The 12,967-nt window shown below is 37.4% G+C and overlaps 1 protein-coding gene across 3 annotated transcripts in view; it reads left to right on the top strand.

The window, feature by feature from the left end:
- PRSS12 (serine protease 12) overlaps window positions 1-12,967 on the top strand; it is a 66,308-nt gene that overhangs the window by 26,122 nt on the left and 27,219 nt on the right. For all 3 annotated transcript variants that reach the window (XM_007054444.4, XM_027833945.3, XM_027833941.3), the window contains 4 exons: window positions 1,623-1,801; window positions 2,717-2,858; window positions 4,259-4,455; window positions 7,809-7,950. In XM_007054444.4, coding sequence (XP_007054506.2) covers window positions 1,623-1,801; window positions 2,717-2,858; window positions 4,259-4,455; window positions 7,809-7,950 — 660 coding nt within the window. The remainder of the gene's footprint in view (window positions 1-1,622; window positions 1,802-2,716; window positions 2,859-4,258; window positions 4,456-7,808; window positions 7,951-12,967) is intronic.

The following is a 12,967-nucleotide window of genomic DNA, read 5'->3' as shown; positions in this document are numbered from 1 at the left end:
AATTGCTCAGATAAACAAGTTTGGTTACAATTTGCAGGAGATAATGCTGCCCACATCTTATTTACAGTGTCATCTGAAATTGAGAACAGGCACTAAAGATTCATATGTCCCTTCATACTTCAACCACCATTCCAGAGGACATGTGTCCAATGCATGTTCATTTTCATCATCTGAGTCAGATGCTGCCAGCAGAAGGTTGATTTTCTTTTTTGGTGGTTTGGGTTCTGTAGTTTCTGCGTCAGAGTGTTGCTCTTTTAAGACATCTGGAAGCATGCTCCACATCTTGTCCCTCTCAGATTTGGGAAGACACTTAAGATTCTTAAACCTTGGGTCGAGTACTGTATCTATCCTTAGAAATCTCACATTGGTACCGTCTTGCGTTTTGTCAGATCTGCAGTGAAAATGTTCTTAAAATGAACGTGTGCTGAGTCATCATCCAAGACTGCTGTAACATGAAATATATGGCAGAATGCGGGTAAAACAGCAGGGGACATACAGTTCTCCCCCAATGAGTTCAATCACAAATTTAATTAACACATTACCAGCATGGAAGCATGCATGCATGGAGGCATGGTGGCCGAAGCAGAAAGAGGCATACAAATATTGAGCATATCTGGCACGTAAATACTTTGCAATGCTGGTTACAAAAGTGCAATGCGAACGCTCATTCTCACTTTCAGGTGACATTGTAAATAAGAAGCAGGCAGCATTATCTCCCGTAAATGTAAACAAACTTTTTTTTCTTGGCGGTTGGCTGAACAAGAAGTAGGACTGAGTGGACTTGTAGGCTCTGAAGTTTTACATTGTTTTGTTTTTGAGTGCAGTTATGTAACCAAAAAAAAATCTACATTTGTAAGTTGCACTTTCATGATAAAGAGATTGCATTATGGTACTTGTATGAGGTGAACTGAAAAATACTATTTCTTTTGGTTATCATTTTTACAGTGCAAATATTTGTAATAAAAAATAATATCAAGTGAGCACTGTATACTTTGTATTCTGTGTTGTAATTGAAGTCAATATATTTGAAAATGTAGATATACATCCAAAAATATTTAATAAATTTCAATTGGGATTATATTGTTTAACAGTGCGATTAAAACGGCGATGAATCATGATTAATTTTTTGAGTTAATCACGTGGGTTAACTGCGATTGATCGACAGCCCTAGTGTGTAATAAATGAATATTTGGACAGCATGGCTGATATAAATGGATAGAGATGATATTTTCTAGGAATGTCACTAAGATTCAAAAGGATAGGGAAGGAAAATGTCATGCATAAAACATGATAGAATATAGTGATGATACCTAATATCACAACCTTATACAAAACATTGTGAGGCATGAAAGTAATTGGGGAAGGGAGGGGGGAGACAATCAACATGCTCTCAGTTGGCTGCAGAAGCCAGGATTTAGTAATCCTATCTGGCATAATGTGGGATGGATTTTCAGGGACCAGCCAGATAACTATTTTTGTGAATCCCAACTTGCTACTTGAAAATTTGCTGCTGTTAATTATGCTGATCAGAGGGTATTCAACATTTCAGCCACTACCACCAAGTTAAAGACTTTTTTTAATGGCTTGTGATTCTTGAGTCTTTCCTTATTATGTTTGGACAGGGGAATAGCCAAGGCATGGAGCCAGGCTTACTTTGGAGAAGGCTCAGGCCCAGTGCTGCTGGATGAAGTACGTTGTACAGGGAACGAGCTGTCCATAGAAGAGTGTCCAAAGAGCTCCTGGCGAGACCACAACTGTGCCCACAAAGAAGATGCAGGAGTTTCCTGCACACCTCTTACAGGTAGTCTACTGAGCAATAAGCATATTGATGATTAATTACAAACCCAGGATTGAGAGATTTGGAAGAGTGATATGTTTTAGAATGTTGGTTGCACTGAAGTCAAGCAACAGGCAGAAGTAAAATATGTCAGCTCTGTCCTGCAGGACCAGCTGTAAGCATGTGTGAAACTTTCAACTACAAAAGGTCTTGCTGTTCAGCAAGATGCCTTTACATCTCAGTAACAAGTTGAGTAACCAGTTTCCCTTCTGTGCAGAAGGGGAAAGATCCATGTACAGTGGGTTATCCATACATGCATATCAGGAGCATAATCTGGCTCATATAAATTTACAACCATATGCTGCTCTCATTTTGTAACACTTCTCCCACCAACAACAATAGATATCTCAATGTGGAGTGAGGGCTGTTGTTTGGTCACCATCAAAAGGTCAGCATTTATCAACAGTCATTCTCCTGTGGTATATGAGATACTATAGTATTTTTCTATAAGTGGCATCTCAGCTCCCACTGTGTGGTGGAAGTAAGTGAATGTTGACTTTTTAATGGCAGTCATTTGGAAATAAATAGAATATACAAAGGAATGTGTAGAGCTACAGGTAAACTGTATATGTTGACATTGCACAGTTAAAGCCCAGTCCTGCAAACTATTCATGTGAGTAAAGTTGGGAGGATCAATGATTTGAACAATTTTCCATTGCACTTGAACAATTGCTACATATAAAGCATTGCACAGCTGACAGGTACATTATGGGGTTGGTTTTTTTTCACCTTCTGTTCAAACATTATTGCCAGACATGGTAGCCGTGTGGTCTGAACCAATACTGTAAATTTTGTTTTTACTTTTCCTGGGGAATAACAAGATAACTGCATCTTAAAGCAGAACTGATTCTTGCTTTTTCTTACTTGCTAATGCCACAGATGGTGCAATAAGACTAGCAGGTGGGAAAGGCAGTCATGAAGGACGTCTGGAGGTACATTACAGCGGGCAGTGGGGCACAGTCTGTGATGACGGGTGGACTGAGATGAATACACAGGTGGTTTGTCGGCAGCTGGGATTTAAGTAAGATCCTTTTATATGAGACAACTAAACACTTGGTTTAGCAGTAGTGATAAACCTTTGCAAAATACTGTCTGTACTCTGCGAACTATTAAATGTGCTGTGTTGCCCTTTTTCCCTAATAATCTCATGAGCATCAGTTTTGTATTGTGAAAAGCTTTGTATACTGCACTGCAGTAAGAAACAGAACACTGAACAAAAACCAAAAAGTAATTTCCTAAATGATTTATGATGCTGGTTGTTCTCAGATTTGGAAGAACATTAACACAGTGCTGCTCTGAGTCAGTTTGATCTGTTTATGCTGTTAAATGAGTAGAGGAAGAAATCAAGGGGAAGACTCTCATTGCCTTCACGGGGCTTTGGTCAGGCCTTTTGGGAGAATTCTTAATGGTCATTTTCAGGATGGGATGTGATGTGAGGAAAATTCATCCTTGAGATTAAAAGAACTTCATAGTTCAGCCATAACTTGATATTACTGAAGTTATAAACCTCCACCTACAACTGATGTGTTTCATGGAGACACATTGCACTCATGGACCCTGATTCTTCTCTGCAGGATACCAGTAACTCCCATACTCAATCTCAGTGAGAATCACTTTTACCTTGGAAGAGGAGAATTGGGCCTCTGAATTTTTGAAATATGTGCTATGTGCAAAAAATCTGAGCTGAAATCCATCAAGCTCCATCCTCTCTTCCTCCAGTCTCTTTTAGACATTTGTGGCCTCTTAACAAAGATCAGAAACTTTTTGTCTCAGTCTGAGACTTTAGTCTGAGATGGAGAAGTCCCTAGACATGCACAAAGTTCCTTTCTATCATCCTACTTGCTGGCTGAGGCCAAACACGCACATTCTGGAAAGAGAAGCTGCTTCACCATGCAAAACCAAAAGTTTGATTCTGCCAGTCTTTTGCCCATGGAACTCCCATTAAAGTCACTTAGGCTTACCCATGTTATAGGTATTTCTGTATCTAGCTCAAAAAAATTAACAGCCATGCTCTGGAACGCAATTTTTTAGAATACATCTTTTACAAAACTCTCATTCCAATGTCATATATTTCCTCTGCATCACCTTTCCTATTGTGTCTGGTTACAAATGGAATTTCTTTTACTATGTACATTGCCTTTCTCTTGCTTCATTTATTCACTCTCTGAAGTCATCATCCATTATTCATGATACAACAGAAAGGAATTCTGCTATCGTAATTCCAGGATTGTGGCATCTCCAAATAAATGTTCAAATGGAAGCTGAACTTTCTTTTGCCAGAGCTAAATTTGCCTATTCTCTTTGTGCTTGAGAGCAGTCGGTTTTATCCACTCACAAATAATAATTTCCTCTTTGGTGCTGAAGTATCATATCCCCTGTGCAGTATTGCTCATAAATTATGCATACATATTTGTTACACAGGTATGGAAAAAGTGCATCAGAAAGCTACTTAGAAGAGAGGACTGGGCCTATTTGGTTGGATGATGTCAGCTGCTCAGGAAAAGAATCAACCATTCTTCAGTGCTCAAAGAGAGAGTGGGGAAAGCATGATTGCAACCATCAGGAGGATGTCAGAATAACCTGTCACGCAGATAATGATAGCCATAGATTCTCACTGGGTAAGGCATTCTTTGTAACTAATAAATGTCAGCATTCCTCTGCCTAAAGATTCAAACAGAATGCAGCCTCTTTAAAGATGCTACAAATTTGAATCTCCACTTATTCTGCTGCCTGTATGTAGTTAAGCTGTTAATCAGTCAGAGGTAGGCATATGTGTATGTGAAGGGGGAGAGAAAGTTCTCCCTTTGAAGAGCACATGGAGCTGTTAAGGTTGCACATGGGAACATAAATATTCAGGGCATAAAGAAACAACGTTAATCTGTAATGCAGTGAATCCAGAGCCAATGAAACCTAAATCTGTGTCTGGATGGGTTTTTAGTCCTAGTGAGCCCTTCCTGATGGTATACTGAGTTTCACTTAGTACTCTGCAAGTTGTAATGAACTGAAAGAATGATAAATCATTAGTAAACCTCCCTGTGGACTTAGGTTCTTGCACCCCATCTGAAAAGAGAGATTGGAGAAATAGAGGGCATTCAGAGATGGACAGTGAAAATTATTAGAAACATGGAATTACGTCTGTATTATTAATTATCATTATCAGTCACTTGTATTACAGAAGAGCCTAGGAGCCACAGTCATGGACCAGGACCCTTTTGTGCAAGGCACTATACAAACACAGAAGTTGTTTTCTGATGTGAAATATAGTTAAGTTGCATTAAAGAGAAGAAACATAAAATATTATGGTCAAGATTTTTAAAAATGTGTGCCTAAATATAAGTGCCGAAATCCATAAGTAGTCTGGCTATCAAAAATGTCACACATTGACTATCGTGGGAACTACAGTATCATTGCTCAATACTTTTGAAAACAAGGTTACTTATTTAGTTGGCTACATATGGATGTAGGAGCTTATATTTAGATACATATTTTGTAAAATTGTTGCCCATATTTTTAAAAGTTTACCCAAGTATATTGTAGTAGTTGTTGAATCTTGGATTTTCAAAGGAACCTAAGGAAGTTAGGTCTCCAGCTCCCAGTGAATTCTAAAGGGATTTGGGTGCCTAACTCCCCTGAGTTAATTTCCTTTGAAAATCCCAGCCTGAAAGTTTGCCTTGTGAAACTAAAACATGGATTTACTGCTTTAAAGTGCTATCTCAGCTTGCAATAATACAGTATTTTACTACACTTTTCCACATCTTCAATCTTTTTCTTCTCTCTTCCTTCCTCTCTTCCCTTCAGAACCTCCTGCTCCCCAGACTCCACAAATAATTATTATTCTTGTGGTATCATACAACCAATGATTACATATGGGTGAGACTGCTACAGTGTGTTTGCTAGAAATAAACCCTCTAATAACAGGCATTCAAATCACGGCGGCTGTCTGCACAGATACAAACTATTTACGCTGCTGCATTTGAGACACTATACAGCATAATCCTAGCTGAACAAGATTCAGTTCAGTTAAATATATCCATAGGGTAACATTCTCGTATCCCCCTCAGTTCACCTGAAAGTCATATTAATTCCACACATCTAGACTTGTTTGCTAAAATATACCAAGATGAGGTAACAATAAAATACATATATTTTATTGCTAAAATCTTCTGTACCTATCTGGATAATATGAGTATAATTTACACTAAAATCATGTTCTTCCAGAATAGCACACTTCATTACAACAGAAGAATAAAGAGGAGACTGAGATTTGCTGTAATGTTTCTGGTTTGACAGAAAACAAAGGCTATGTTGCTACTATTGGTTTCCTAACATTTGAGAAAGTATTAAATATTTCCTCTAAAAAGGAATTCAGTGGAGGAAAAGTATAAGAAAGAGTATTTTTAAATATAAACATTAAAGGGAGACAGACAACTGGTTTAAGACACAAACCAGATTTTTGTTAAAAAAAAAAATGCTCTGCAGATATTAGTTTGTAATTCATTTTTTATTACACTTAACAAATTTGAGTTATGAATTTAAATGTTTCCCATAGAGTGGTGAGGAACCAATAACAACAACAAAAAGGTTTTAGTATATGAGACCCCAAAAATGTAATTGACGCAGTTTCTCTTAGCAATAAATGTAATTGTGCAGCCTAAGTTAATTGCAAAAAGGAAATATATGGTAAACTGTAAATAATAAAAAAAAATTGAAGTGAAAAACATTTTTATGCTAAAATAATTCAGTTTTAAAGCTTTTTCACTTTTAATAAGATAACTCTGGGTGAATTGAGCCCAATGACTAATGCCAAATTAACACTAGTTTTACTAAGAGCAAAATCTGGCCCATTATTTGCTCTCCCTCTTGGGTAGGCAGTAATTTTCACTGGCTTTCTAGCTAAGTTGTCTTCAATTTGTGGGAGAGTGAGGAGGAACAATAACTTGTCCAATTATTGGAAAGAACTCTAATGGAAAATATTAGGGATATATCAAGTACTACATACAAAAAGATTGAGGAGATGATTCTCATTTACACAGAGTAAAGGGGCCTCAAGTTGAATTTATGCCTACTTTAAGGCCCTTGCACTGCCTAAGGGTTGAAAAAGGGCATTCGTGTAAATGAGAATTATACCCTTAGGGCTTTTTATGACACAGTTTTTTTGAAACTTGCAGTCTAAATACTCAGCTAGAATAATAATATATACAATTGGCCTTTGGGTAAGAGAACATAATTAGTAAAAATCTCAGTAATTCATATCAATAACTGGGAGACGGATTGATTTTGTATTATCAAATTTTCTGAATGAGAGTAAATGAACAAACATCATTTAAAAAAAGCCAAGGAAAATCTATAACCGAATATACTTTATTCAGTTGGACAAATGTATTCGTTTTAATGATGATAATACTTCAGAGTATACTAGTCAACATGCTGGAGAATACTTTGTATAACTAATGCATTTGTAGTAACATGGGCTAGTACATTTGTTGCTGGGCTGTAGGGTGAGCTTGGTGGGGGTGGTTTGTATGAGTGATTGTATTTATTGTTGAGGTTTAGCTAAATCCTCCTGTAAAAGTCCTCTATGAAGAATATGGTCTGCTCAAATGGGTATCGTGGGTGTAGTCTCATAACACAAGAGTCAGTCAGGTTGTTCTCTACGGTTGGGGAAAGAACTGGGCTGTGTAAGTTCCAGGCAAGTTATAAGCTGTGTTACATATTTATATGTAATGGAAGAAACCGATGAACCCTAAAATTTAAAGCATAAGGAGTACAGTGGTACTTCATGATTTGTTGTAATGTGTATAAAATGCTTCATGCTGCCTGCCATGACAAAATACATGAATACTTTAACAGATGATATCATTAAAGTAGAAATCTTGTTGAACATAAGTGTCAGTTGACCCTATCCCTGGAATGTGATGAAATGACCTAAAATAATAGTTTTTGTTTCTACTGTTGTGTAACTTATTCCTAGGTCCTCCCATCAGGCTGATGGATGGTGAGAGTAAGAAAGAAGGACGTGTGGAGATTTTTATCAATGGCCAGTGGGGCACAATTTGTGATGATGGATGGTCTGATAAGGATGCAGCTGTGGTCTGTCGACAGCTTGGCTACAAGTAAGAAAAATCCTTCAACTATTCTTCAGGTTATCTGATTACCATATCTGACTGCATAAAGTTTGTGCAACTGAGTATTATCTGACTAGGTAATACTTGTCTGCTTAGTATACTTTACTCTGCTATCCTTGAAGTATACAAAAGTAAAGCCTGCTACAATTTTACTACTTCTTCATAAGGAAGCTAATATGCCTCAGAAAAAGGGCAGTAATGCCAAAGCATAATTGTCTTTACTAAGCTCAGCTAACAACTGAAGTGTAGGTTAAAAGCAGTTATTGAAAAATCTGTTTAATAAAACCAAATATTTTAAAATGACTAAGCTGCTGTATAAATACGATATTTAACTTGTTATTTATGTGGCTATTCATATTATCTACGCACAATAGGCCAAATTCTCATTTACACTCAACTTCTGTGAGTTGCACCTATGTAACTGAGAAGAGAATTAGGCTCAACATATCTGCTCAGTATTCTTTCCTGCTCTGAACTATTTCAACCTTACTTCTTTGATTATAACTGAGCTTGGTTTCCAGTCTTCCTAAAGCACTAACAAAGTTCAAGGAAATGATTTGCCACATCCTTCAGGAATGGAAAGATAATGGAAACAAGAAGAAAATTAATATTTAAAAGAATGCACTGGGGTGTAGCCTAGAGTTGAGTAGTAGAGATAATGACCATTCATGTTAACGGAAATGATTTTCTGTATCTGTGAACCTTCGAGATTCTTTGGCTTTTTTATTTTATTTTTATTGTAATTATTGTTTCTGGGTTTTGGTGATAAATGACAATTATCTTAATTTATATAACACCTTTAATCTTGAAAGATTTTAAACTGATGCACATGGACATAATTTATCTGTCACCTGAAATGTAGCCATGTTTGGGGTGAAACAAAGGGTAATATTTAACAGTTCAGTGTAACGTTACACGTTAGAAAAGGAAAGGTAGTACAGAATGCGTTTCCCAGTGAAACTACAGAAAAGAGTTACTTATGGTCAAGACAATAAAACCAGCTTTGAATTTGGCCAGACTATTCGGGATAGGGTGACCAGATGTCCCAATTTTATAGGGACAGTCCCGATTTTGGGGGCTTTTTCTTATATAGGCACCTATTACCCTCCACCCCCTGTCCTTATTTTTACACTTGCTATCTGGTCACCCTAATTAGGGACAATGATCTTACTCATGCAAAGAGCTCAATGTAATTGTTTATTGATCACAAGTAGTTTTTATAAACTGTGGTTTTATTAATATCTATGTGCTGTGATCTTGAATGACCTCAAATAGTTGTGAAGTCTTAAGTGGTTTTAATGATTAACTTGGTTTTCTATCTAGTTCAAAAGATAGCAACTCCAGCAGCACACTGCCCAGTGCCACCAGACTTGGGCATTGCTTTAGTACTGACTCAGAGGTAAGAGTGGTAGCCACTGAATCAACAGCACTGAGAGGTTTTTTGTTCATTTACTGACCTGGCCTGACCCTGCTTAGTTTGTGAGATTTGAAGGGATCATAAAAGGAGCCTGGCTGCAGGGTACATGATAATAACTTGAATAAGCCTGCTGAAATAAAATAACAGAGCTAACAGGAAAAAATATTTAATTAAAAAAATTTTAACTTTTATATGCCACTGGTGAACAAAGCCACTCAATCAGCCTTCCACCGCTCATTAGACATTTCTTGTTGGGGCACTAGGAATCAAGGTAGGTGTGATGGCCAAGGACAGACTTATAAATAGTAGTGCTAATAAGATCTGAAAATAGTCCAGAAAAGACTGTTTTGCTTTAAGTGTTTTTTTTTCAAATAACTTCCAAGCTAAAGAACCTTATAGATTTGTATTATTTCCTACTGAGTCATTTAGTCTGCTTCTTCCTCAGCCTACTCAGACGCACAGGCTTTTCATATTTCTGTCACAGACGCACCAAACCCACTCACTCATCCCCACATTCCATTTTTAAGCCATTTCAAAGACAGATAGTTGGATTCTCAATTTATATCCTGTCATTACAGGGGTTCAGAATTAAGGAAGATAATATAGTAGGGTACATATCAAGTAGAGGACTTGGGGCAGAGTACAAATCTTGTATATATGGGGATTCTGATATTTGGGAGAGTCAGCCAGCATACTTGGAAGTCTGCGCTGAGGGCTGTTTCCTTATTCCTTGCTTGTTCAGTAAATGGTGACAGGTACACTCCAGGAGCTTGACTTTGCTCTTATGTGCAGCCATGTATGTGAGAACAATCAGGTCTGAGGATTTTACTGCATATATTTGTTTGCTCTGATTCAGACTTCAGTCTGAGTGCTGATTTGAGTGTCTCATTACAAGGTTAGGATCTTCTATTTACACACCTAGGTTCGAAAATTGGGCTCTGTGAGTGCTGCTTTTTAGAGACAAAAACTAGTCTTTTTCTGGAAAATGTTGGCAAAGAGCTAAATACTGAAGCTGACATCAATTTTCATTAAGAATGACCATGGAACTAAAAGTTCATAAAGAGGTATTATTTTCCACTTACATAACTGTGATTTACACTTACAACACTGCTACTGGGAAACTTAGGGTGTCTGACTTTACGTTTTTTTTTTTCTGGAAAATGTGAAGCCTGTAAATCATACATACATATTTTTGACTCAGGCCAGCAGGGGAGTGGAGATTTCCTTAAAATGCAGACTTGTGCAACAGAGAGTAAAACAAATGAATTAATAGTTCTACTGTATATATTGCTCCCAAGGTTAACAAGGAACTGTGTTTTTATTTTTTACAAAATACTGCTTTGCAACATTAATAACCTTTTAATTAAGATTTGTTTCTGAAGTTGAATCTGGAAACCCAAGTTGGCAAGATGTCTAGGCCCCACTTAATAGTACTCTTAAAGATCTGTCATTAAGCCAGCTTGCATACTTGTAGATTAATGTTAGTAGCAGAAAAACAATCTGAAGAACATTAGAAAGCCATCCTCCTAACAGGAAAAGCAGTTGTGAAATAAAAAAAAAAATTAACGGTGGCTAATCAAAACACACTTAAAACTGAAAGAACATGCACCTTTCGTGGAGCATTACTTAATGTCTGACAAAGACTAGCAAGTAGAGTAATTTTATGGATGGGGGAAAAGGATAGAAGAGAGATGTTTTAGAAACTCTTATGCTTGTTGAGCAAGTTAATTGGCATGATGAAAATTCTAAGATATTTGGAGCCCTTTTCTGGAAGAACTGGGTTATGAATATATAAACATATACGAAATGAAGATTAGGGTATTTTTTCAGTACAGTTTTGGTAATGTAGCAGAAACTTCCATTCAACCTTTTCCATGCAGATTTTCTATGTGGGAGGACAGGTTTTTGTCCTTGTAAGGTATTCATTAACTGGAACATCAGTATATACCACTGTGCGCCTATGCGCTTGGTGGGTCTAGTCTACCATATTGGAGTACAGATCCCTGCTTTTTATCTGTTTTTCTTTTACATACCAGCTTGATAATGAATGAGAAACAGTTTAAAATATTTAATTTTAATGTTTATTTCTAATGGTTAAGCCTACCATATATTTGATTAATGTATTGGGATCTTAATATCAAAGTGTATTTTAGCAAAAGCTTTGTAATTCACTTTCAATGCATGGTTATACTCCCAGTCTACACTATGGAACAAATTTTGGTCTCAGTTTCTCTGGATTTACACTAGTGTAATAGAGATCAGATTTTTTTTCCTTTTATATTTCTGTACTGAACCATTTTAGGTTTCTTGGGGGATGGGTGGGCTTGTACTCCTGCTGCTAGCCTGAGCCACTGCCTATACCCCACTATTTTTAGTGCACTAGCTCAAGCGGAACTAGTGTGTGTCCATCTACCCATGCCACAAAGCACCTTCCCAGACGTTGTGTAGACATACCCTAAGTGCAACAGCAATCCCGGTGTGGTGTTTTGTTGCTTTTTGCTTTAAATATAAAGGCATTAATTTTTTATCATATTTTGTTTTTTCAGCCTTCAGCCATTGCTCTCTGACTGAAGACAGAGGCTGGAGGTCACTCTACTAATGCTGTCTGGAGCACAGCAGTAAGGACAATTGATAGAAAGGACAGTTTTTTAAACACTATATTCAGGTGCAAAAATGTGCGCACACACACACACACACATATATATATATATTAATTTTCCACAGGGGTGGGGGTGTGTGTGTAAATAAGGAAAATATACATGCAAATGGCAACTTGTAATTCAGTGTAATTTGGGTGCCTAACTCCCTTAGGCTCCTTTGAAAATCCCTGACTCACTGTCTCCAAAAGAAATCCTTAAGAGGAAGATTGAGGGGGGACAGTGTTTAATAGCTGAATCAGTATCCAAATATGGCTGTTCCTTCCCCTTCTGCTCTGCACCAGACACTATTAACTAGGTGACCTACACACCCTGCTTCAATCAGTAAATGATAGCAGGTTTCAGAGTAGCAGCCCTGTTAGTCTGTATCCGCAAAAAGAAAAGGAGTACTTGTGGCACCTTAGAGACTAACAAATTTACTTGAGCATAAGCTTTCATGACCTACAGCTCACTTCATTGGATGTATGTAGTGGAAAATACAGTGGGGAGATTTATATACACAGAGAACATGAAACAATGGATGTTACCATACACACTGTAACAAGAGGGATCAGGTAAGGTGAGCTATTACCAGCAGGAGAGCGGGGGGGCGAGGGGGACTTTTGTAGTGATAATCAAGGTGGGCCATTTCCAGCCGTTAACAAGAACGTGTGAGGAACAGTGGAGGTGGTAGGGGGAATAAACATGGGGAAATAGTTTTACTTTGTGGAATGACACATCCACTCCCAGTCTTTATTCAAGCCTAAGTTAATTGTATCCAGTTTGCAAATTAATTCCAATTCAGCAGTCTCTTGTTGGAGTCTGTTTCTGAAGTTTTTTTATTGAAGAATTGCCGCTTTTAGGTCTGTGATTGAGTGACCAAAGAGATTGAAGTGTTCTCAGTTGACATCTGATTTGTGTCCATTTATTCTTTTACGTAGAGACTGTCCAG

The sequence above is a fragment of the Chelonia mydas genome, chromosome 4, assembly GCF_015237465.2.
Source record: "Chelonia mydas isolate rCheMyd1 chromosome 4, rCheMyd1.pri.v2, whole genome shotgun sequence".
Taxonomy (NCBI): Eukaryota; Metazoa; Chordata; order Testudines; family Cheloniidae; genus Chelonia; species Chelonia mydas.
Note: the sequence above shows the minus strand (reverse complement) of the source record. Positions and strands in the feature narration are given on the sequence as shown.